The 24,260-nt window shown below is 52.7% G+C and overlaps 2 protein-coding genes across 5 annotated transcripts in view; one reads left to right on the forward strand and one right to left on the reverse strand.

The window, feature by feature from the left end:
* Window positions 1-720, reverse strand: part of LOC307009890 (uncharacterized protein) — a 1,999-nt gene extending 1,279 nt beyond the window's left edge. Inside the window, exons 1-2 of one of the 3 annotated variants that reach the window (XM_079634077.1) lie at window positions 582-699; window positions 4-121 (exon numbers count right to left, since the gene is read on the reverse strand). In XM_079634077.1, the coding sequence (XP_079490203.1) occupies window positions 4-60 (57 nt within the window). In that variant the 5' untranslated portion in view covers window positions 61-121; window positions 582-699. Of the gene's footprint in view, window positions 1-3 lie in introns of all 3 variants that reach the window. The other 2 variants (XM_079634076.1, XM_079634078.1) reach the window with 2 other exon arrangements.
* Window positions 721-793: 73 nt separating this feature from the next.
* On the forward strand, window positions 794-16,237 carry wdr20a (WD repeat domain 20a; the record flags this gene model as incomplete). 2 transcript variants are annotated; one of them, XM_079634074.1, is made up of 4 exons in its annotated part: window positions 794-1,051; window positions 2,440-2,622; window positions 12,272-13,582; window positions 14,784-16,237. In XM_079634074.1, the coding sequence occupies 4 exons, from the start codon at window positions 794-796 to the stop codon at window positions 14,835-14,837; spliced, it is 1,806 nt and encodes a 601-aa protein (XP_079490200.1). In that variant the 3' UTR covers window positions 14,838-16,237. The 2 variants fall into 2 exon arrangements, with proteins under 2 accessions (XP_079490200.1, XP_079490201.1); XM_079634075.1 differs by lacking the exons at window positions 12,272-13,582; window positions 14,784-16,237 and adding an exon at window positions 2,716-3,867 and having other exon boundaries at window positions 2,440-2,681.
* Between the last annotated feature and the right edge of the window lie 8,023 nt (window positions 16,238-24,260).

Below are 24,260 nucleotides of genomic sequence, written 5' to 3' on the forward strand. Positions count from 1 at the left end.
CACCATGTATTTGAATGCCAGTCTCCCAACAACGTCTGACTGGTAGATCTGCTCTTCCATCCCAGACCAGTGTGAGTCAGTCTGGTCATCACACACCTGGCTGAACTTACTCCGCTTTATACTGTGTGTGTGTGTGTGTGTGTGTGTGTGTGTGTGTGTGTGTGTGTGAGAGAGAGAGATTCAGTCGAGGCCTTTCTCCAGATCTCAACGCAATTACACGGGAACACTCGCTTCACTAAATATTCTTAAATATCAGGTGGAATTTTTAGACGGAGGATCAGGGAATCATAAGCAATCTGTGTTTAGGTTTAAATTATACTAATCATTTTTCACACAATAATTGGCAGAAGAAGCTGAACGCTGAGGACAGGTGCACACTTCACTGATTAGATCACGTGTTTAATTGCGCTGATATTTCCTGGAGTGATCGCTCTTTATTATCTGATGAAACATCATTGTATTATTTATTATTATTTTAAATTGCGTGTATATGTGTGTAAATGTGTGTGTTCTGTCGCGAATGCTTATGCATTGTAAAGCTTTTTATCATAAAACACATACTTTCTACTTTATTCTTTCACCTTTTCAATTTAATATGAGAGTCAGTACAATAATATGGGATGTTAGGAAGTTTCTGAGGTGACGAAGACTAAATCCTCTCACTAATTGATCGCAAATCTCTTCTGACGGACTTTGTGTGTGTGTGTGTGTGTGTGTGTGAACGCGGATGGCCGAGGCGCGGTGTGCGCATGCGCGGCGCGTCAGATCCGGGCCTGCGGAAGGATGAATGTAAATGTCAAAGATGGCGGCGGAGGGAGGAGGGAAGGAGATGAACGAGATCAAGAGTCAGTTCAGCACGCGGGAAGGCGCGTATAAACTCCTCACACACTCCGAGTACAGTCGCCCGAACCGTGTGCCCTTCAACTCGCAGGGCTCGAACCCCGTCCGGGTCTCGTTCGTCAACGTCAATGACCAATCCGGGAACGGCGACCGAATCTGCTTCAATGTGGGCCGGGAGCTTTACTTCTACATCTACAAAGGCGTCAGGAAGGTGAGCACGACGCGTTTACCTCCACATTGGCGGAATCATTTCACATCATTAGTGAATGTCACACACACACACACACACGCGCGCGCGCACTTTCACTGCTGACGCGCGTCTGTTTGTTTATCTGTGTGTGTGTGTGTGTGCGTGTGTTGCTTTGACAGGAGTGTGTTCGCTGTTGTTCAGTGAGTTTGAGGATCATTGCTGTGAACAGTTTGTGCTTCATGTGTTGAGCAGTTCATGTGTTCAGTACTTCATATATTCAGTTGTTTACGGTTCATAAATTCATTAGTTTTTATGGTCAGGGGTGTGTAGAGTATCCAAAAATGTTACTCAAGTAAAAGTACAAGTTACTTATCGAAATATGTACTCAACGTAAAAGTAATAATCTTAATAGTTTAGATTAATGCTAACAAAGTATCCAACGAAAGAACTACACGAGTAGCTAACGTTAGTTACCTCAACTCAGCGCTTTCCACAATACTCCGCTTTACAGAGAGAGCACTTCACAGGTACAGTGTCTGTTATCAGAGGAAACTGGCCAGTTATGCATTTCAGAAATGTACATATACAAAATCACAGTTAGCTAGAAATGTATTCATTTAAACAATGTAATAATTGAATGCAGAAACCGTGAGCTCATTAAAGTGATGAACACTTGTGTGATTATGGGGTTCAGAAGATGTAGCGCTGGTGTGTGTTCAGAGTCGGTCTTCTGAAGTCTTCATCGTCCTCTAAGTTACTTCACATGATTATAATTAGATGTCTTTACAACAAACACAGAAGAGACAATCATTATTTCTGGCATTTCATCTACAGCCCCAAAATCACCACGTCCTTCGCTTGTACACACACACACACACACACACACACACACACACACACACACACACACACACACACACACACACACACACACACACAGGTTTACAGTACGAGGTGTGTGTGTGTGTGTGAGACCTGTGGGTCGCAGTGATTATCGAAGTGAATCTGTGTTGGGCAGCGGTGCGGGTGTTTAGTTCTGCTTACTAGTAGATAGTTGGAGACATTAAATTTAACATTTAATTTAATATTCATCAATATTGTTGATCTCCTGCACTGACAGCATTATGAGAGCTGAGCTGGACGATGACATCACTGTTCTCCAGAGCGGATATATATATAAATTAACTAAATTAATAACTTTACAACAGAACTGAGCATCACTGAACTTACTGAAGCTGGACTGTGGCGCTGTTCTCTTCTGGACACACACTGCATGATTTCCTGTTATCTCTGTAAAGCTGCTTTGAACACTGTAAGAAGCGCTGTATGAGTGTGACTGACTCTGTGTGTGTGTGTGTGTGTGTGTGTGTGTGTGTGTGTGTGTGTGTGTGCGTGTGTGTCGGCCACAGGCGGCTGACCTGAGCAAGCCCATCGATAAGAGGATCTACAAGGGGACGCAGCCGACGTGCCACGACTTCAACCACCTGACGGCCACGGCGGAGAGCGTGTCGCTGCTCGTGGGCTTCTCTGCGGGACAGGTGCAGCTCATCGACCCCATCAAGAAGGAGACCAGCAAGCTCTTCAACGAAGAGGTGAGACTCACACACTCACTTCCCTCGCGGGGGAAAACGTTTGATTACTCTCTAGTCACGTGACACGTGATAGTAAAGCAATCTGCACCGCAGATGAAGCATCGACCGGTTACGCTACGGCCTGGCATACGCTACAGGACAGAAGAGTGTGTTTAATTTATGTGACTGTGTTATAGATTCTCTTCAATGATTCTGTATGATTCAGATGATCAGAATCGAGTCTGAGCTCGATGACGCCGCGTGTGCTTTATACACAACCGTATTCTGCTTTTTCTAATTCCTCTGTCACACACACACACACACACACACACACACACACACACACACACACACACACACACACCAACCTTCCGAAATAGTCTTTCATACAGTTCGGAAAAGTTGAAGCGAATTGGACACCGCGGGCTTCATTGCACGGACTAGAAGATCATATGGCACTAGATGTAGATGCGCTGTGAAATACGCGCTTTTCTTGAAGTTACTCTAGTAGTGCGCGGTCCCGCCCGCCGGTATTTTCCTTACAAATGATCTATAAAGGCATCATATGTCTTCTGGAATGCAGTTGGCTTATATATCAAAAATAAAAATATGAAAACCATCGACAGAAGCTGCTTTCAATTTCAAATCCTCACGGCCGCTTTGTGCAGAGCGTCTCACATGCGGCTGTGAGCGACTCCGTCTACCGGGTTAAATATAGCCTGTACTTGCATCTCAAAATGCGTTAAGACGCGAAATTAATGTAAACAGTCAGTTATGTCTTAAGTTATTAAGCAGACAGGAGAACCACATCTTATTTCAAAAGCACTCTCTGGTTATTGCTTGTAATGTTTTTTCCCCACTTTGTTATTGATATCTTTTATGTTTTGAAGCTATTCGTTTATATAGCCTATTTAAAATTCTTAACATGTAATTGTATTAATTTAGTTTTTTAATGTGTAATTATTTTTAAAAGTAGCCTACTTATAATTACATATGTAATTAAATAAATATTTAAAGTTTTATTAATAAGATTAATAAGGGTGTATTCACACCAGGAAAGTCCGATAGTTCACTTGCTTTGGTCCGGACCAAATAATTTGTTTTGTTTTTTGGTTTGGTACGGTTCGCTTTCACACTGCTCTTTTTGCAAGTGAACCAAAATGTGTAAACAAAACCACACGTGTGCTAAGGTCGTCCATTCATTGGACAAGGATTCTCAAGTAGAGAAATCAGGAAGTGCAACAAAAAAAAAAGGCTCGGAGATATAAAAAAAAAAAAAAAAAAAAATTGGAGATATTTCGTACTGCAATATTTGTTCTTTTACTGTTTTTGTGTTATTCTCTACAAACGCAAGAAGAGCAGAAGTCTGCTGGGGGGAGGAGCAGAAGTCTGCTGGGGGAGGAGCAGAAGTCTGCTGGGGGGAGGAGCAGAAGTCTGCTGGGGGGAGGAGCAGAAGTCTGCTGGGGGGGAGGAGCAGGAGTCTGCTGGGGGGGAGGAGCAGGAGTCTGCTGGGGGGGAGGAGCAGGAGTCTGCTGGGGGGAGGAGCAGGAGTCTGCTGGGGGGAGGAGCAGAAGTCTGCTGGGGGGAGGAGCAGAAGTCTGCTGGGGGGAGGAGCAGAAGTCTGCTGGGGGGAGGAGCAGAAGTCTGCTGGGGGAGGAGCAGAAGTCTGCTGGGGGGAGGAGCAGAAGTCTGCTGGGGGGAGGAGCAGAAGTCTGCTGGGGGGAGGAGCAGAAGTCTGCTGGGGGGAGGAGCAGAAGTCTGCTGGGGGGAGGAGCAGAAGTCTGCTGGGGGGAGGAGCAGAAGTCTGCTGGGGGGAGGAGCAGAAGTCTGCTGGGGGGAGGAGCAGAAGTCTGCTGGGGGGAGGAGCAGAAGTCTGCTGGGGGGAGGAGCAGAAGTCTGCTGGGGGAGGAGCAGAAGTCTGCTGGGGGGAGGAGCAGAAGTCTGCTGGGGGGAGGAGCAGAAGTCTGCTGGGGGGAGGAGCAGAAGTCTGCTGGGGGGAGGAGCAGAAGTCTGCTGGGGGAGGAGCAGAAGTCTGCTGGGGGGAGGAGCAGAAGTCTGCTGGGGGGAGGAGCAGAAGTCTGCTGGGGGGAGGAGCAGAAGTCTGCTGGGGGGAGGAGCAGAAGTCTGCTGGGGGGGTGGAGCAGGAGTCTGCTGTGGGGAGGAGCAGGAGTCTGCTGGGGGGAGGAGCAGAAGTCTGCTGGGGGGGAGGAGCAGGAGTCTGCTGGGGGCAGGAGCAGAAGTCTGCTGGGGGGAGGAGCAGAAGTCTGCTGGGGGGAGGAGCAGGAGTCTGCTGGGGGCAGGAGCAGAAGTCTGCTGGGGGGAGGAGCAGAAGTCTGCTGGGGGGAGGAGCAGAAGTCTGCTGGGGGGAGGAGCAGAAGTCTGCTGGGGGGAGGAGCAGAAGTCTGCTGGGGGGAGGAGCAGAAGTCTGCTGGGGGGAGGAGCAGGAGTCTGCTGGGGGCAGGAGCAGAAGTCTGCTGGGGGGAGGAGCAGAAGTCTGCTGGGGGGAGGAGCAGGAGTCTGCTGGGGGGAGGAGCAGAAGTCTGCTGGGGGGAGGAGCAGAAGTCTGCTGGGGGAGGAGCAGGAGTCTGCTGGGGGGGGGAGCAGAAGTCGGCTGGGGGGAGGAGCAGAAGTCGGCTGGGGGGAGGAGCAGAAGTCTGCTGGGGGGAGGAGCAGAAGTCGGCTGGGGGGAGGAGCAGAAGTCGGCTGGGGGGAGGAGCAGAAGTCGGCTGGGGGGAGGAGCAGAAGTCGGCTGGGGGGAGGAGCAGAAGTCTGCTGGGGGGAGGAGCAGGAGTCTGCTGGGGGGAGGAGCAGGAGTCTGCTGGGGGGAGGAGCAGGAGTCTGCTGGGGGGAGGAGCAGGAGTCTGCTGGGGGGAGGAGCAGGAGTCTGCTGGGGGGAGGAGCAGGAGTCTGCTGGGGGGAGGAGCAGGAGTCTGCTGGGGGGAGGAGCAGAAGTCTGCTGGGGGGAGGAGCAGGAGTCTGCTGGGGGGAGGAGCAGAAGTCTGCTGGGGGGAGGAGCAGAAGTCTGCTGGCGGGAGGAGCAGGAGTCTGCTGGCGGGAGGAGCAGGAGTCTGCTGGGGGGAGGAGCAGGAGTCTGCTGGGGGGAGGAGCAGAAGTCTGCTGGGGGGAGGAGCAGAAGTCTGCTGGGGGGAGGAGCAGAAGTCTGCTGGGGGGAGGAGCAGAAGTCTGCTGGGGGGAGGAGCAGAAGTCTGCTGGCGGGAGGAGCAGAAGTCTGCTGGGGGGAGGAGCAGAAGTCTGCTGGGGGGAGGAGCAGAAGTCTGCTGGGGGGAGGAGCAGAAGTCTGCTGGGGGGAGGAGCAGAAGTCTGCTGGGGGGAGGAGCAGAAGTCTGCTGGGGGGAGGAGCAGAAGTCTGCTGGGGGGAGGAGCAGAAGTCTGCTGGGGGGAGGAGCAGAAGTCTGCTGGGGGGAGGAGCAGGAGTCTGCTGGCGGGAGGAGCAGGAGTCTGCTGGGGGGAGGAGCAGGAGTCTGCTGGGGGGAGGAGCAGGAGTCTGCTGGGGGGAGGAGCAGGAGTCTGCTGGGGGGAGGAGCAGGAGTCTGCTGGGGGGAGGAGCAGGAGTCTGCTGGGGGGAGGAGCAGAAGTCTGCTGGGGGGAGGAGCAGGAGTCTGCTGGGGGGAGGAGCAGGAGTCTGCTGGGGGGAGGAGCAGGAGTCTGCTGGGGGGAGGAGCAGGAGTCTGCTGGGGGGAGGAGCAGAAGTCTGCTGGGGGGAGGAGCAGAAGTCTGCTGGGGGAGGAGCAGAAGTCTGCTGGGGGGAGGAGCAGAAGTCTGCTGGGGGGAGGAGCAGAAGTCTGCTGGGGGGAGGAGCAGAAGTCTGCTGGGGGGAGGAGCAGAAGTCTGCTGGGGGGGTGGAGCAGGAGTCTGCTGTGGGGAGGAGCAGGAGTCTGCTGGGGGGAGGAGCAGAAGTCTGCTGGGGGGGAGGAGCAGGAGTCTGCTGGGGGCAGGAGCAGAAGTCTGCTGGGGGGAGGAGCAGAAGTCTGCTGGGGGGAGGAGCAGGAGTCTGCTGGGGGCAGGAGCAGAAGTCTGCTGGGGGGAGGAGCAGAAGTCTGCTGGGGGGAGGAGCAGAAGTCTGCTGGGGGGAGGAGCAGAAGTCTGCTGGGGGGAGGAGCAGAAGTCTGCTGGGGGGAGGAGCAGGAGTCTGCTGGGGGCAGGAGCAGAAGTCTGCTGGGGGGAGGAGCAGAAGTCTGCTGGGGGGAGGAGCAGGAGTCTGCTGGGGGGAGGAGCAGAAGTCTGCTGGGGGGAGGAGCAGAAGTCTGCTGGGGGAGGAGCAGGAGTCTGCTGGGGGGGGGAGCAGAAGTCGGCTGGGGGGAGGAGCAGAAGTCGGCTGGGGGGAGGAGCAGAAGTCTGCTGGGGGGAGGAGCAGAAGTCGGCTGGGGGGAGGAGCAGAAGTCGGCTGGGGGGAGGAGCAGAAGTCGGCTGGGGGGAGGAGCAGAAGTCTGCTGGGGGGAGGAGCAGAAGTCTGCTGGGGGGAGGAGCAGAAGTCTGCTGGGGGGAGGAGCAGGAGTCTGCTGGGGGGAGGAGCAGGAGTCTGCTGGGGGGAGGAGCAGGAGTCTGCTGGGGGGAGGAGCAGGAGTCTGCTGGGGGGAGGAGCAGGAGTCTGCTGGGGGGAGGAGCAGGAGTCTGCTGGGGGGAGGAGCAGGAGTCTGCTGGGGGGAGGAGCAGAAGTCTGCTGGGGGGAGGAGCAGGAGTCTGCTGGGGGGAGGAGCAGAAGTCTGCTGGGGGGAGGAGCAGAAGTCTGCTGGCGGGAGGAGCAGGAGTCTGCTGGCGGGAGGAGCAGGAGTCTGCTGGGGGGAGGAGCAGAAGTCTGCTGGGGGGAGGAGCAGAAGTCTGCTGGGGGGAGGAGCAGAAGTCTGCTGGGGGGAGGAGCAGAAGTCTGCTGGGGGGAGGAGCAGAAGTCTGCTGGGGGGAGGAGCAGAAGTCTGCTGGGGGAGGAGCAGAAGTCTGCTGGGGGGAGGAGCAGAAGTCTGCTGGGGGGAGGAGCAGAAGTCTGCTGGGGGGAGGAGCAGAAGTCTGCTGGGGGGAGGAGCAGAAGTCTGCTGGGGGAGGAGCAGAAGTCTGCTGGGGGGAGGAGCAGAAGTCTGCTGGGGGGAGGAGCAGAAGTCTGCTGGGGGGAGGAGCAGAAGTCTGCTGGGGGGAGGAGCAGAAGTCTGCTGGGGGGGTGGAGCAGGAGTCTGCTGTGGGGAGGAGCAGGAGTCTGCTGGGGGGAGGAGCAGAAGTCTGCTGGGGGGGAGGAGCAGGAGTCTGCTGGGGGCAGGAGCAGAAGTCTGCTGGGGGGAGGAGCAGAAGTCTGCTGGGGGGAGGAGCAGGAGTCTGCTGGGGGCAGGAGCAGAAGTCTGCTGGGGGGAGGAGCAGAAGTCTGCTGGGGGGAGGAGCAGAAGTCTGCTGGGGGGAGGAGCAGAAGTCTGCTGGGGGGAGGAGCAGAAGTCTGCTGGGGGGAGGAGCAGAAGTCTGCTGGGGGGAGGAGCAGGAGTCTGCTGGGGGCAGGAGCAGAAGTCTGCTGGGGGGAGGAGCAGAAGTCTGCTGGGGGGAGGAGCAGGAGTCTGCTGGGGGGAGGAGCAGAAGTCTGCTGGGGGGAGGAGCAGAAGTCTGCTGGGGGAGGAGCAGGAGTCTGCTGGGGGGGGGAGCAGAAGTCGGCTGGGGGGAGGAGCAGAAGTCGGCTGGGGGGAGGAGCAGAAGTCTGCTGGGGGGAGGAGCAGAAGTCGGCTGGGGGGAGGAGCAGAAGTCGGCTGGGGGGAGGAGCAGAAGTCGGCTGGGGGGAGGAGCAGAAGTCGGCTGGGGGGAGGAGCAGAAGTCTGCTGGGGGGAGGAGCAGGAGTCTGCTGGGGGGAGGAGCAGGAGTCTGCTGGGGGGAGGAGCAGGAGTCTGCTGGGGGGAGGAGCAGGAGTCTGCTGGGGGGAGGAGCAGGAGTCTGCTGGGGGGAGGAGCAGGAGTCTGCTGGGGGGAGGAGCAGGAGTCTGCTGGGGGGAGGAGCAGAAGTCTGCTGGGGGGAGGAGCAGGAGTCTGCTGGGGGGAGGAGCAGAAGTCTGCTGGGGGGAGGAGCAGAAGTCTGCTGGCGGGAGGAGCAGGAGTCTGCTGGCGGGAGGAGCAGGAGTCTGCTGGGGGGAGGAGCAGGAGTCTGCTGGGGGGAGGAGCAGAAGTCTGCTGGGGGGAGGAGCAGAAGTCTGCTGGGGGGAGGAGCAGAAGTCTGCTGGGGGGAGGAGCAGAAGTCTGCTGGGGGGAGGAGCAGAAGTCTGCTGGCGGGAGGAGCAGAAGTCTGCTGGGGGGAGGAGCAGAAGTCTGCTGGGGGGAGGAGCAGAAGTCTGCTGGGGGGAGGAGCAGAAGTCTGCTGGGGGGAGGAGCAGAAGTCTGCTGGGGGGAGGAGCAGAAGTCTGCTGGGGGGAGGAGCAGAAGTCTGCTGGGGGGAGGAGCAGAAGTCTGCTGGGGGGAGGAGCAGAAGTCTGCTGGGGGGAGGAGCAGAAGTCTGCTGGGGGGAGGAGCAGAAGTCTGCTGGGGGGAGGAGCAGGAGTCTGCTGGCGGGAGGAGCAGGAGTCTGCTGGGGGGAGGAGCAGGAGTCTGCTGGGGGGAGGAGCAGGAGTCTGCTGGGGGGAGGAGCAGGAGTCTGCTGGGGGGAGGAGCAGGAGTCTGCTGGGGGGAGGAGCAGGAGTCTGCTGGGGGGAGGAGCAGAAGTCTGCTGGGGGGAGGAGCAGGAGTCTGCTGGGGGGAGGAGCAGGAGTCTGCTGGGGGGAGGAGCAGGAGTCTGCTGGGGGGAGGAGCAGGAGTCTGCTGGGGGGAGGAGCAGAAGTCTGCTGGGGGGAGGAGCAGAAGTCTGCTGGGGGAGGAGCAGAAGTCTGCTGGGGGGAGGAGCAGAAGTCTGCTGGGGGGAGGAGCAGAAGTCTGCTGGGGGGAGGAGCAGAAGTCTGCTGGGGGGAGGAGCAGAAGTCTGCTGGGGGGGTGGAGCAGGAGTCTGCTGTGGGGAGGAGCAGGAGTCTGCTGGGGGGAGGAGCAGAAGTCTGCTGGGGGGGAGGAGCAGGAGTCTGCTGGGGGCAGGAGCAGAAGTCTGCTGGGGGGAGGAGCAGAAGTCTGCTGGGGGGAGGAGCAGGAGTCTGCTGGGGGCAGGAGCAGAAGTCTGCTGGGGGGAGGAGCAGAAGTCTGCTGGGGGGAGGAGCAGAAGTCTGCTGGGGGGAGGAGCAGAAGTCTGCTGGGGGGAGGAGCAGAAGTCTGCTGGGGGGAGGAGCAGGAGTCTGCTGGGGGCAGGAGCAGAAGTCTGCTGGGGGGAGGAGCAGAAGTCTGCTGGGGGGAGGAGCAGGAGTCTGCTGGGGGGAGGAGCAGAAGTCTGCTGGGGGGAGGAGCAGAAGTCTGCTGGGGGAGGAGCAGGAGTCTGCTGGGGGGGGGAGCAGAAGTCGGCTGGGGGGAGGAGCAGAAGTCGGCTGGGGGGAGGAGCAGAAGTCTGCTGGGGGGAGGAGCAGAAGTCGGCTGGGGGGAGGAGCAGAAGTCGGCTGGGGGGAGGAGCAGAAGTCGGCTGGGGGGAGGAGCAGAAGTCTGCTGGGGGGAGGAGCAGAAGTCTGCTGGGGGGAGGAGCAGAAGTCTGCTGAGTCTGCTGGGGGGAGGAGCAGGAGTCTGCTGGGGGGAGGAGCAGGAGTCTGCTGGGGGGAGGAGCAGGAGTCTGCTGGGGGGAGGAGCAGGAGTCTGCTGGGGGGAGGAGCAGGAGTCTGCTGGGGGGAGGAGCAGGAGTCTGCTGGGGGGAGGAGCAGGAGTCTGCTGGGGGGAGGAGCAGAAGTCTGCTGGGGGGAGGAGCAGGAGTCTGCTGGGGGGAGGAGCAGAAGTCTGCTGGGGGGAGGAGCAGAAGTCTGCTGGCGGGAGGAGCAGGAGTCTGCTGGCGGGAGGAGCAGGAGTCTGCTGGGGGGAGGAGCAGGAGTCTGCTGGGGGGAGGAGCAGAAGTCTGCTGGGGGGAGGAGCAGAAGTCTGCTGGGGGGAGGAGCAGAAGTCTGCTGGGGGGAGGAGCAGAAGTCTGCTGGGGGGAGGAGCAGAAGTCTGCTGGGGGGAGGAGCAGAAGTCTGCTGGGGGGAGGAGCAGAAGTCTGCTGGGGGGAGGAGCAGAAGTCTGCTGGGGGGAGGAGCAGAAGTCTGCTGGGGGGAGGAGCAGGAGTCTGCTGGCGGGAGGAGCAGGAGTCTGCTGGGGGGAGGAGCAGGAGTCTGCTGGGGGGAGGAGCAGGAGTCTGCTGGGGGGAGGAGCAGGAGTCTGCTGGGGGGAGGAGCAGGAGTCTGCTGGGGGGAGGAGCAGAAGTCTGCTGGGGGGAGGAGCAGGAGTCTGCTGGGGGGAGGAGCAGGAGTCTGCTGGGGGGAGGAGCAGGAGTCTGCTGGGGGGAGGAGCAGGAGTCTGCTGGGGGGAGGAGCAGGAGTCTGCTGGGGGGAGGAGCAGAAGTCGGCTGGGGGGAGGGGCAGGAGTCTGCTGGGGGGAGGAGCAGAAGTCTGCTGGGGGGAGGAGCAGAAGGAAGGTTGTGCGCAGGCGCGCGGACTTGGTGTTGTTGTGTGGCAGTGCTCCACATCGCCACCTAGCCGCCTGGAGTGCACACTACATCCACTTTCACACACTGTTGCGTCACCATATGCACGCAGATCCCCCCCCATAACGCTCGTCTAACGCAGAATAAACAGTGATAACGCAACGCCACTTTTGCGGTTTCTCTTCAGATCGCTTCCGTGTAAACACAGCCTGAATGCTCAATAACCAGAAAGGGTGACCCGGACTAATTCTGTGTTTCATGATTAAATACAAATTAATAAAAAAATGTGGGAATCAAATGAATGCATAAAACCAATTAATTGATCTTTTAAAATGTATTCAAATTAAATCTATCAGTTCCTTTCATTAATTAGTGAACAAAGTGCTGGACAATACAAGTTCACTTTAAATGAAAAGATATTCCTACAATTCTATTTTAATGAACTGCAATATTAGTATTTTTATTGCTTTGTAAAGTAAATTCTAATGTACAATAGTAATATTTCTGTCATAACTTTTATTTTGGCGTGTTGCGCTGAAGAGCTGTGTGTGTGTGTGTGTTTCTGCCGATAGTTTACTCAGATAACGTGTTGATATATTGAGACGCAGATGAGCGTCACACACACACACTCACACACTCGTCGCATCGCCAGCCACGCTGTGTCTAACCCTTTCTTTCTAATTTGCCAAATTCCACGATATTCCATGTCAAAGTAATTTCCATTTTTTTCTCGCTGGGTTCCGCGACTCCAGGTTTTCCACATCGCTGAGATCATCGGGCGCTAGTGTTGATCACACACACCGTATTTGTCAAGTCAGCTTTATTTATACAGCGCTGCTTACAGCACAGAGTGTTTAAAGATAACAGGGAAATAACCCAACCAGGAACAGCGCCACAGTCCAGCTTAAGTTCAGTGATGTTCATTTTTTTTGTAAAAAAGTTATTAATTTAGTTCATTTATATATATATCCGCTCTGGAGAACAGTGATGTCATCGCTCAGCTCTCATATAATGCTGTCAGTGCAGGAGATCTATAATATTGATGAATATTAAATGTCCCCATTTGTATTGAATGTCTTAATATACTAGTGTGGATGATTCTTTTTTTATTGGAAATGTTCAAATTTGATAATCTTTCTATATAACCCATGTCTCTCTTCTCGCCCATCTCACTCAGAGACTAATCGACAAATCGCGCGTGACGTGTGTGAAGTGGGTCCCGGGCTCCGAGAGCCTGTTCCTGGTGGCTCACTCCAGCGGGAGCATGTACCTGTATAACGTGGAGCACACCTGCGGGACCACGGCGCCGCACTACCAGCTGCTGAAGCAGGGCGAGAGCTACGCCGTGCACACCTGCAAGAGCAAGTCCACGCGCAACCCCCTGCTCAAGTGGACCGTGGGCGACGGCGCGCTCAACGAGTTCGCCTTCTCGCCCGACGGCAAGTTCCTGGCCTGCGTTAGCCAGGACGGCTTCCTGCGCGTCTTCAACTTTGACGCGGTGGAGCTGCACGGGAACATGAAGAGCTACTTCGGCGGGCTCCTGTGTGTGTGCTGGAGCCCCGACGGCAAGTACATCGTGGCCGGCGGCGAGGACGACCTGGTGACCGTGTGGTCGTTCGTGGACTGCCGGGTGATCGCGCGAGGACACGGGCACAAGTCGTGGGTTAGCGTGGTGGCGTTCGACCACTACACCACTAGCGTTGAGGAGAGCGACCCCATGGAGTTCAGCGGCAGCGACGAGGACTTCCAGGATCAGATCCACTTCGGGCGCGATCGAGCTAACAGCACGCAGTCACGCCTCTCGAAACGCAACTCCACAGACAGCCGGCCGGTTAGCGTGACGTACCGCTTCGGCTCCGTGGGGCAGGACACGCAGCTCTGCCTATGGGACCTGACGGAGGACATCTTGTTCCCGCACCTCCCGCTGTCCCGAACGCGAACGCACACCAACGTCATGAACGCGAGCGGCCCGCCGGCGGGAGGAAGCGTTAGCGGCGCCGTGATCCCGACCGCTAGCAACCCCAGCGCTAACGGCAGCAACAGCAGCGCCACTAACACGCCGGCTAACTCGCTCCCCGCGCCGCTGCCGCGCTCCAACAGTCTCCCGCACGCGGCCGCCGGCTCCGGCTCCAAGAGCGCCGCGACCGAGAACCCCGTCGCTACCGGCGTCAGCAAGTTCGCCACGCTCTCGCTGCACGACCGTAAAGACCGGCACCCCGAGAAAGACCACAAGCGGAACCACAGCATGGGCCACATCAGCAGCAAGAGCAGCGACAAGCTCAACCTGCTCACCAAAACCAAAACGGACCCTGCCAAGACTCTGGGCACGACGCTGTGCCCGCGCATGGAGGACGTGCCGCTGCTCGAGCCGCTAGTCTGCAAGAAGATCGCGCACGAGAGACTCACCGTGCTCATCTTTCTAGAGGACTGTATTGTCACCGCGTGTCAGGAGGGCTTTATTTGCACATGGGCGAGACCCGGCAAAGTGGTGAGTCCAGTCTCCTTCACTTACAGCCGTGTTCAGAACAGGGAAATACTGCAGTGTGTCTAGAAGAGAACGGCTCACAGTCCAGCTTCAGTTCAGTGATGGTTGTAAAGTTATTAATTTAGTTCATTTATACATGTATCCGCTCTGGAGAACAGCGATGTCATCGTCCAGCTCAGCTCTCGTATAATGCTGTCAGTGCAGGAGATCATCAATATTGATGAATATTAAATGTCCCAGACTAAGCAAGACAAAGCATGGGTTAGTAGTGTGTGTTCTGTCGTCAGGTCCTGTGGAGTCCCGGGATCAGGAACCGGAGCGTTAGCTGCTACAGTGGGAGCTAGCCGTGGATAGCGAGGGAGCAACAGCGCGTTCTGAACACACACCAGAGACGTTCGTTTAGAAATGCTTCCTAACCAGAGATGTTCTTTCAACACGTGTTTGTGATGTACTCTGATCATCGTAGTCTTGGGTTCCCTTCAGTGCGTTTAGTGTTCGCTAGATGGAAAGAGCTCAGCGTGCCGCCGTAGCCCGAAGCGGTTCTGACATCGAGTCGACAAACGCAGGCGATCGACAGTTTCATCTGTGTCCAGGGGCGGCGCTCTTGCTCAGAAGTTATGAGTGATAAAAATGTCTTTGTATTATTAGTTTAGGCAGTTTCCTCCCCGAGGCTAGCGCCGCGTTTGTTAAACGGCAGCAGCGTAGCGAGGCGTGAGCGTCTATTTCACGATTAGCACTTTGGTGTTTTTACCGGTCGCTGAGAGTTGAGTGTCCAGCTTCGGGTAAAACGCAGCGCTCATCACTGTCATTTAATCATCCGTCCAATCACAGTGGAGGAGGGGCGGGGCTTATACAACACTGACCAACCGCTGCATTCTGCTCGTACAGTGTCAACAGACGAAGACAAGCAAAATAATGGAACAAATTATTCAAAACAAATACTTTACATTGTATTGACATTTTTATATAGAAACAATACAGAAACAAACTATCTAGTAAAGATGCTAGTAAAGTGAACCGCCGCTGTCCTCTGATTGGTCAGCCGAAGATCTGACATCATCAGCAGAACCCAGACTGGGCTTTCTTCTGTGGACACACGTGTCAGAGAAACAGGCTAGGCTATTATAGGTGTGTGTGTGTGTGTGTGTGTGTGTGTGTTCTGTACTCTGTGTGTTTGCTAATGCTCTTCTCTTGTTTTCCGCAGGGTTTATTGTCATCCCAGAACCAAGCCAACTCTCCGAGTGGAACAGTAGTATAGCCCAGCGTTCCTGCAGCTCAGAGACCGCCGCCGCTCCTCCGGCTCGCGCAGGAACACGTGTGTGTGTGTGTGTGTGTGTGTGTGCGCGCGTCAGTGCAACGGCCCCCGGCTTTCCTTCAGCTCCCCAGAGTATTTATTTGATATGGTTTCACTCTCGATCGCATCTCACTGTATTAATTTCTCTTGTGTTTCACTCTTGCTGAGGTTTGGGAGATCCGTGAATCCCGGGTTCAGGAAAAGCATCTCCGAACCCCAGATCCCTTTTAATAGTTTTATTTTCACCCTCTTTCATACGGAATAGATTTGACCCCGTTGTTAAACTTTGCACTGATTTTATTTTGGGTTTTTGTTTTTTTGTAACTACTATAAAGGATCAAAAAAGACAAAAAAAGCAAGCAGACGTTGGGGAAGGCCTGGACGCACTCGGCTTTAATATCCTCTGTCTTGAAATCTGAATCTGGAAAGCTGGATGCTGCAATCATTAGTTTTTTAAAAAGAAAATTTGTTTGCACTTAATAGTTTATTAGAAGAGAATGGCTTTACATTTGTGTGTGCGAGGACTCACAGACCGGTATAATGTGGAGAATTATGATTAAAACTTTGTATCTATTGAGCATTTATTTTAATATTGTTTCAGATAAAAATCTGCTTTGTATTATATGTATAATATTGTAATTCAGTGATTTATTGGGGCAAAAGCAAATGATCAGTAACTCTAGTGGAAGTTTGTCATCATTACAGGAAATAGTGACATTTCTAAAGCAGAAAAATAGACATAATAATATTAAAGATAATCTTAAATATGCAGGTTTCTGTTTTTTTTTCTTTTTCTGTTTCATTTTTCCTTGTCTCTTGTACAAAAGTCACCCAAATGTATTTTGATAATATAGGAGATTTATGTAAGCGAAGCGCTAGACGGACGGACAGTGTCGTCTGGCTAATAACACGTGTGAAGCTCAGGAAGTCTAGCAGACGAAGACAACTAATCTTATGAGAGAGTTTCAAGAGTTCATATTTTGCTTACCAACAGCAAAGTTATTCTGTGTACTACTACGACCCGCCACTATAGGACCGAGCAGTAGACTCTTAACCGCTGTCATGACTTACCCTTCTTTGTGACTAGCAGTCATTGTTAATGGAATATACACTAACCGGGAACACGAGGATGTGGATGATGGAAGTGTCATATTTTTGATTCATGTGGTTGACATTTTGCATTTCACATTTTGTTCTTCATTAAAAAAAGTCCACGGATGTTTGGTCTCGTGTGTATCGTCCTGTTTTGTGTACTGGTCCTTACTTCACCTCAATACCCTGTTTCTGAGAGTGTGTGAAGCTGAGAGTGTGTGTGAAGCGGTGTTTCTGAGAGTGTGTGTGAAGCTGTGTTTCTGAGAGTGTGTGAAGCTGAGAGTGTGTGTGAAGTGGTGTTTCTGAGAGTGTGTGTGAAGCGGTGTTTCTGAGAGTGTGTGTGAAGCGGTGTTTCTGAGAGTGTGTGAAGCTGAGAGTGTGTGTGAAGTGGTGTTTCTGAGAGTGTGTGTGAAGCGGTGTTTCTGAGAGTGTGTGAAGCGGTGTTTCTGAGAGTGTGTGAAGCGGTGTTTCTGAGAGTGTGTGAAGCGGTGTTTCTGAGAGTGTGTGTGAAGCGGTGTTTCTGAGAGTGTGTGTGAAGCGGTGTTTCTGAGAGTGTGTGTGAAGCGGTGTTTCTGAGAGTGTGTGAAGCGGTGTTTCTGAGAGTGTGTGAAGCGGTGTTTCTGAGAGTGTGTGAAGCGGTGTTTCTGAGAGTGTGTGTGAAGCGGTGTTTCTGAGAGTGTGTGAAGCTGAGAGTGTGTGTGAAGTGGTGTTTCTGAGAGTGTGTGTGAAGCGGTGTTTCTGAGAGTGTGTGTGAAGCGGTGTTTCTGAGAGTGTGTGAAGCGGTGTTTCTGAGAGTGTGTGTGAAGCGGTGTTTCTGAGAGTGTGTGTGAAGCGGTGTTTCTGAGAGTGTGTGAAGCGGTGTTTCTGAGAGTGTGTGAAGCGGTGTTTCTGAGAGTGTGAAGCGGTGTTTCTGAGAGTGTGTGTGAAGCGGTGTTTCTGAGAGTGTGTGTGAAGCGGTGTTTCTGAGAGTGTGTGTGAAGCGGTGTTTCTGAGAGTGTGTGAAGCGGTGTTTCTGAGTGTCTGTGAAGCGGTGTTTCTGAGAGTGTGTGTGAAGCGGTGTTTCTGAGAGTGTGTGTGAAGCGGTGTTTCTGAGTGTGTGTGAAGCGGTGTTTCTGAGAGTGTGTGTGAAGCTGTGTTTCTGAGTGTGTGTGAAGCTGTGTTTCTGAGAGTGTGTGAAGCTGTGTTTCTGAGAGTGTGTGTGAAGCGGTGTTTCTGAGAGTGTGTGAAGCGGTGTTTCTGAGAGTGTGTGAAGCTGAGAGTGTGTGTGAAGCTGTGTTTCTGAGAGTGTGTGTGAAGCGGTGTTTCTGAGAGTGTGTGAAGCGGTGTTTCTAAGTGTGTGTGTGAAGCGGTGTTTCTGAGAGTGTGTGAAGCGGTGTTTCTGAGAGTGTGTGTGAAGCTGTGTTTCTGAGAGTGTGTGAAGCTGTGTTTCTGAGAGTGTGTGTGAAGCGGTGTTTCTGAGAGTGTGTGAAGCGGTGTTTCTGAGAGTGTGTGAAGCTGAGAGTGTGTGTGAAGCGGTGTTTCTGAGAGTGTGTGTGAAGCGGTGTTTCTGAGAGTGTGTGTGAAGCTGTGTTTCTGAGAGTGTGTGAAGCTGTGTTTCTGAGAGCGTGTGTGAAGCTGAGAGTGTGTGTGAAGCGGTGTTTCTGAGAGTGTGTGAAGCGGTGTTTCTGAGAGTGTGTGAAGCGGTGTTTCTGAGAGTGTGTGTGAAGCGGTGTTTCTGAGTGTGTGTGAAGCGGTGTTTCTGAGAGTGTGTGTGAAGCTGTGTTTCTGAGTGTGTGTGAAGCGGTGTTTCTGAGAGTGTGTGAAGCGGTGTTTCTAAGTGTGTGTGTGAAGCGGTGTTTCTGAGAGTGTGTGTGAAGCGGTGTTTCTGAGAGTGTGTGTGAAGCTGTGTTTCTAAGTGTGTGTGTGAAGCGGTGTTTCTGAGTGTGTGTGAAGCTGTGTTTCTAAGTGTGTGTGTGAAGCGGTGTTTCTGAGAGTGTGTGTGAAGCGGTGTTTCTGAGAGTTTGTGAAGCTGTGTTTCTGAGTGTGTGTGAAGCGGTGTTTCTGAGAGTGTGTGAAGCGGTGTTTCTGAGTGTGTGTGAAGCGGTGTTTCTGAGTGTGTGTGAAGCGGTGTTTCTGAGAGTGTGTGAAGCTGTGTTTCTGAGTGTGTGTGAAGCGGTGTTTCTGAGTGTGTGTGAAGCGGTGTTTCTGAGAGTGTGTGAAGCTGTGTTTCTGAGAGTGTGTGAAGCGGTGTTTCTGAGAGTGTGTGTGAAGCTGTGTTTCTAAGTGTGTGTGTGAAGCGGTGTTTCTGAGTGTGTGTGAAGCGGTGTTTCTAAGTGTGTGTGTGAAGCGGTGTTTCTGAGAGTGTGTGAAGCGGTGTTTCTGAGAGTGTGTGAAGCGGTGTTTCTGAGAGTGTGAAGCGGTGTTTCTGAGAGTGTGTGTGAAGCTGTGTTTCTAAGTGTGTGTGTGAAGCGGTGTTTCTGAGTGTGTGTGAAGCGGTGTTTCTAAGTGTGTGTGTGAAGCGGTGTTTCTGAGAGTGTGTGAAGCGGTGTTTCTGAGAGTGTGTGAAGCGGTGTTTCTGAGAGTGTGTGAAGCTGTGTTTCTGAGTGTGTGTGAAGCGGTGTTTCTGAGAGTGTGTGAAGCGGTGTTTCTGAGTGTGTGTGAAGCGGTGTTTCTGAGTGTGTGTGAAGCGGTGTTTCTGAGAGTGTGTGAAGCGGTGTTTCTGAGAGTGTGTGTGAAGCGGTGTTTCTGAGAGTGTGTGTGAAGCGGTGTTTCTGAGAGTGTGTGTGAAGCGGTGTTTCTGAGAGTGTGTGAAGCGGTGTTTCTGAGTGTGTGTGAAGCGGTGTTTCTGAGAGTGTGTGAAGCGGTGTTTCTGAGTGTGTGTGAAGCGGTGTTTCTGAGTGTGTGTGAAGCGGTGTTTCTGAGAGTGTGTGAAGCAGTGTTTCTGAGTGTGTGTGAAGCGGTGTTTCTGAGAGTGTGTGTGAAGCGGTGTTTCTGAGAGTGTGTGAAGCGGTGTTTCTGAGAGTGTGTGTGAAGCGGTGTTTCTGAGTGTGTGTGAAGCGGTGTTTCTGAGAGTGTGTGTGAAGCGGTGTTTCTGAGAGTGTGTGTGAAGCGGTGTTTCTGAGTGTGTGTGAAGCTGTGTTTCTAAGTGTGTGTGTGAAGCGGTGTTTCTGAGAGTGTGTGAAGCTGTGTTTCTGAGTGTGTGTGAATCGGTGTTTCTGAGTGTGTGTGAAGCGGTGTTTCTGAGAGTGTGTGAAGCGGTGTTTCTGAGAGTGTGTGAAGCTGTGTTTCTGAGAGTGTGTGAAGCGGTGTTTCTGAGAGTGTGTGAAGCTGTGTTTCTGAGTGTGTGTGAAGCGGTGTTTCTGAGAGTGTGTGTGAAGCGGTGTTTCTGAGAGTGTGTGAAGCGGTGTTTCTGAGTGTGTGTGAAGCGGTGTTTCTGAGAGTGTGTGTGAAGCGGTGTTTCTGAGAGTGTGTGAAGCGGTGTTTCTGAGAGTGTGTGTGAAGCGGTGTTTCTGAGTGTGTGTGAAGCTGTGTTTCTAAGTGTGTGTGTGAAGCGGTGTTTCTGAGAGTGTGTGAAGCTGTGTTTCTGAGAGTGTGTGAAGCTGTGTTTCTGAGTGTGTGTGAAGCTGTGTTTCTAAGTGTGTGTGTGAAGCGGTGTTTCTGAGAGTGTGTGAAGCGGTGTTTCTGAGAGTGTGTGAAGCTGTGTTTCTGAGTGTGTGTGAAGCGGTGTTTCTGAGAGTGTGTGTGAAGCGGTGTTTCTGAGAGTGTGTGAAGCGGTGTTTCTGAGAGTGTGTGTGAAGCGGTGTTTCTGAGTGTGTGTGAAGCTGTGTTTCTAAGTGTGTGTGTGAAGCGGTGTTTCTGAGAGTGTGTGAAGCTGTGTTTCTGAGTGTGTGTGAATCGGTGTTTCTGAGTGTGTGTGAAGCGGTGTTTCTGAGAGTGTGTGAAGCGGTGTTTCTGAGAGTGTGTGAAGCTGTGTTTCTGAGAGTGTGTGAAGCGGTGTTTCTGAGAGTGTGTGAAGCTGTGTTTCTGAGTGTGTGTGAAGCGGTGTTTCTGAGTGTGTGTGAAGCGGTGTTTCTGAGTGTGTGTGAAGCGGTGTTTCTGAGAGTGTGTGAAGCGGTGTTTCTGAGAGTGTGTGAAGCGGTGTTTCTGAGAGTGTGTGAAGCTGTGTTTCTGAGAGTGTGTGAAGCGGTGTTTCTGAGAGTGTGTGAAGCGGTGTTTCTGAGAGTGTGTGTGAAGCTGAGAGTGTGTGTGAAGCAGTGTTTCTGAGAGTGTGTGTAAAGCAGTGTTTCTGAGAGTGTGTGTGAAGCAGTGTTTCTGAGAGTGTGTGTGAAGCGGTGTTTCTGAGAGTGTGTGTGAAGCTGAGAGTGTGTGTGAAGCTGTGTTTCTGAGAGTGTGTGAAGCTGTGTTTCTGAGAGTGTGTGAAGCGGTGTTTCTGAGAGTGTGTGAAGCGGTGTTTCTGAGAGTGTGTGAAGCGGTGTTTCTGAGAGTGTGTGAAGCTGTGTTTCTGAGAGTGTGTGAAGCTGTGTTTCTGAGAGTGTGTGTGAAGCGGTGTTTCTGAGAGTGTGTGTGAAGCGGTGTTTCTGAGTGTGTGTGAAGCGGTGTTTCTGAGAGTGTGTGTGAAGCGGTGTTTCTGAGAGTGTGTGAAGCGGTGTTTCTGAGAGTGTGTGTGAAGCGGTGTTTCTGAGTGTGTGTGAAGCTGTGTTTCTAAGTGTGTGTGTGAAGCGGTGTTTCTGAGAGTGTGTGAAGCTGTGTTTCTGAGTGTGTGTGAATCGGTGTTTCTGAGTGTGTGTGAAGCGGTGTTTCTGAGAGTGTGTGAAGCGGTGTTTCTGAGAGTGTGTGAAGCTGTGTTTCTGAGAGTGTGTGAAGCGGTGTTTCTGAGAGTGTGTGAAGCTGTGTTTCTGAGTGTGTGTGAAGCGGTGTTTCTGAGTGTGTGTGAAGCGGTGTTTCTGAGTGTGTGTGAAGCGGTGTTTCTGAGAGTGTGTGAAGCGGTGTTTCTGAGAGTGTGTGAAGCGGTGTTTCTGAGAGTGTGTGAAGCTGTGTTTCTGAGAGTGTGTGAAGCGGTGTTTCTGAGAGTGTGTGAAGCGGTGTTTCTGAGAGTGTGTGTGAAGCTGAGAGTGTGTGTGAAGCAGTGTTTCTGAGAGTGTGTGTAAAGCAGTGTTTCTGAGAGTGTGTGTGAAGCAGTGTTTCTGAGAGTGTGTGTGAAGCGGTGTTTCTGAGAGTGTGTGTGAAGCTGAGAGTGTGTGTGAAGCTGTGTTTCTGAGAGTGTGTGAAGCTGTGTTTCTGAGAGTGTGTGAAGCGGTGTTTCTGAGAGTGTGTGAAGCGGTGTTTCTGAGAGTGTGTGAAGCGGTGTTTCTGAGAGTGTGTGAAGCTGTGTTTCTGAGAGTGTGTGAAGCGGTGTTTCTGAGAGTGTGTGAAGCTGTGTTTCTGAGAGTGTGTGAAGCGGTGTTTCTGAGAGTGTGTGAAGCGGTGTTTCTGAGAGTGTGTGAAGCGGTGTTTCTGAGAGTGTGTGAAGCTGTGTTTCTGAGAGTGTGTGAAGCGGTGTTTCTGAGAGTGTGTGAAGCGGTGTTTCTGAGTGTGTGTGAAGCGGTGTTTCTGAGAGTGTGTGAAGCGGTGTTTCTGAGAGTGTGTGAAGCGGTGTTTCTGAGAGTGTGTGAAGCTGTGTTTCTGAGAGTGTGTGAAGCTGTGTTTCTGAGAGTGTGTGAAGCGGTGTTTCTGAGAGTGTGTGAAGCTGAGAGTGTGTGTGAAGCAGTGTTTCTGAGAGTGTGTGTAAAGCAGTGTTTCTGAGAGTGTGTGTGAAGCAGTGTTTCTGAGAGTGTGTGTGAAGCGGTGTTTCTGAGAGTGTGTGTGAAGCTGAGAGTGTGTGTGAAGCTGTGTTTCTGAGAGTGTGTGAAGCTGTGTTTCTGAGAGTGTGTGAAGCGGTGTTTCTGAGAGTGTGTGAAGCGGTGTTTCTGAGAGTGTGTGAAGCGGTGTTTCTGAGAGTGTGTGAAGCGGTGTTTCTGAGAGTGTGTGAAGCGGTGTTTCTGAGAGTGTGTGAAGCGGTGTTTCTGAGAGTGTGTGAAGCGGTGTTTCTGAGAGTGTGTGAAGCGGTGTTTCTAAGTGTGTGTGTGAAGCGGTGTTTCTGAGAGTGTGTGTGAAGCGGTGTTTCTGAGAGTGTGTGTGAAGCGGTGTTTCTGAGTGTGTGTGAAGCTGTGTTTCTAAGTGTGTGTGTGAAGCGGTGTTTCTGAGAGTGTGTGAAGCTGTGTTTCTGAGTGTGTGTGAATCGGTGTTTCTGAGTGTGTGTGAAGCGGTGTTTCTGAGAGTGTGTGAAGCGGTGTTTCTGAGAGTGTGTGAAGCTGTGTTTCTGAGAGTGTGTGAAGCGGTGTTTCTGAGAGTGTGTGAAGCTGTGTTTCTGAGTGTGTGTGAAGCGGTGTTTCTGAGTGTGTGTGAAGCGGTGTTTCTGAGTGTGTGTGAAGCGGTGTTTCTGAGAGTGTGTGAAGCGGTGTTTCTGAGAGTGTGTGAAGCGGTGTTTCTGAGAGTGTGTGAAGCTGTGTTTCTGAGAGTGTGTGAAGCGGTGTTTCTGAGAGTGTGTGAAGCGGTGTTTCTGAGAGTGTGTGAAGCGGTGTTTCTGAGAGTGTGTGTGAAGCTGAGAGTGTGTGTGAAGCAGTGTTTCTGAGAGTGTGTGTAAAGCAGTGTTTCTGAGAGTGTGTGTGAAGCAGTGTTTCTGAGAGTGTGTGTGAAGCGGTGTTTCTGAGAGTGTGTGTGAAGCTGAGAGTGTGTGTGAAGCTGTGTTTCTGAGAGTGTGTGAAGCTGTGTTTCTGAGAGTGTGTGAAGCGGTGTTTCTGAGAGTGTGTGAAGCGGTGTTTCTGAGAGTGTGTGAAGCGGTGTTTCTGAGAGTGTGTGAAGCGGTGTTTCTGAGAGTGTGTGAAGCTGTGTTTCTGAGAGTGTGTGAAGCGGTGTTTCTGAGAGTGTGTGAAGCGGTGTTTCTGAGAGTGTGTGAAGCGGTGTTTCTGAGAGTGTGTGAAGCTGTGTTTCTGAGAGTGTGTGAAGCGGTGTTTCTGAGAGTGTGTGAAGCGGTGTTTCTGAGAGTGTGTGAAGCGGTGTTTCTGAGAGTGTGTGTGAAGCTGAGAGTGTGTGTGAAGCAGTGTTTCTGAGAGTGTGTGTAAAGCAGTGTTTCTGAGAGTGTGTGTGAAGCAGTGTTTCTGAGAGTGTGTGTGAAGCGGTGTTTCTGAGAGTGTGTGTGAAGCTGAGAGTGTGTGTGAAGCTGTGTTTCTGAGAGTGTGTGAAGCTGTGTTTCTGAGAGTGTGTGAAGCGGTGTTTCTGAGAGTGTGTGAAGCGGTGTTTCTGAGAGTGTGTGAAGCGGTGTTTCTGAGAGTGTGTGAAGCGGTGTTTCTGAGAGTGTGTGAAGCGGTGTTTCTGAGAGTGTGTGTGAAGCTGTGTTTCTGAGAGTGTGTGTGAAGCTGTGTTTCTGAGAGTGTGTGAAGCTGTGTTTCTGAGAGTGTGTGAAGCGGTGTTTCTGAGAGTGTGAAGCGGTGCTTCTGAGAGTGTGTGTGAAGCGGTGTTTCTGAGAGTGTGTGTGAAGCTGAGAGTGTGTGTGAAGCAGTGTTTCTGAGAGTGTGTGAAGCGGTGTTTCTGAGAGTGTGTGTGAAGCTGAGAGTGTGTGTGAAGCAGTGTTTCTGAGAGTGTGTGAAGCGGTGTTTCTGAGAGTGTGTGAAGCGGTGTTTCTGAGAGTGTGAAGCGGTGCTTCTGAGAGTGTGTGAAGCGGTGTTTCTGAGAGTGTGTGTGAAGCTGAGAGTGTGTGTGAAGCGGTGTTTCTGAGAGTGTGTGAAGCTGAGAGTGTGTGAAGCAGTGTTTCTGAGAGTGTGTGTAAAGCAGTGTTTCTGAGAGTGTGTGAAGCGGTGTTTCTGAGAGTGTGTGAAGCTGTGTTTCTGAGAGTGTGTGAAGCGGTGTTTCTGAGAGTGTGTGAAGCGGTGTTTCTGAGAGTGTGTGAAGCGGTGTTTCTGAGAGTGTGTGTGAAGCTGAGAGTGTGTGTGAAGCAGTGTTTCTGAGAGTGTGTGTAAAGCAGTGTTTCTGAGAGTGTGTGTGAAGCAGTGTTTCTGAGAGTGTGTGTGAAGCGGTGTTTCTGAGAGTGTGTGTGAAGCTGAGAGTGTGTGTGAAGCTGTGTTTCTGAGAGTGTGTGAAGCTGTGTTTCTGAGAGTGTGTGAAGCTGTGTTTCTGAGAGTGTGTGAAGCGGTGTTTCTGAGAGTGTGTGAAGCGGTGTTTCTGAGAGTGTGTGAAGCGGTGTTTCTGAGAGTGTGTGAAGCGGTGTTTCTGAGAGTGTGTGAAGCGGTGTTTCTGAGAGTG

The sequence above is a fragment of the Phoxinus phoxinus genome, assembly GCF_949152265.1.
Source record: "Phoxinus phoxinus genome assembly, chromosome: 13".
Lineage (NCBI taxonomy): Eukaryota > Metazoa > Chordata > Actinopteri > Cypriniformes > Leuciscidae > Phoxinus > Phoxinus phoxinus.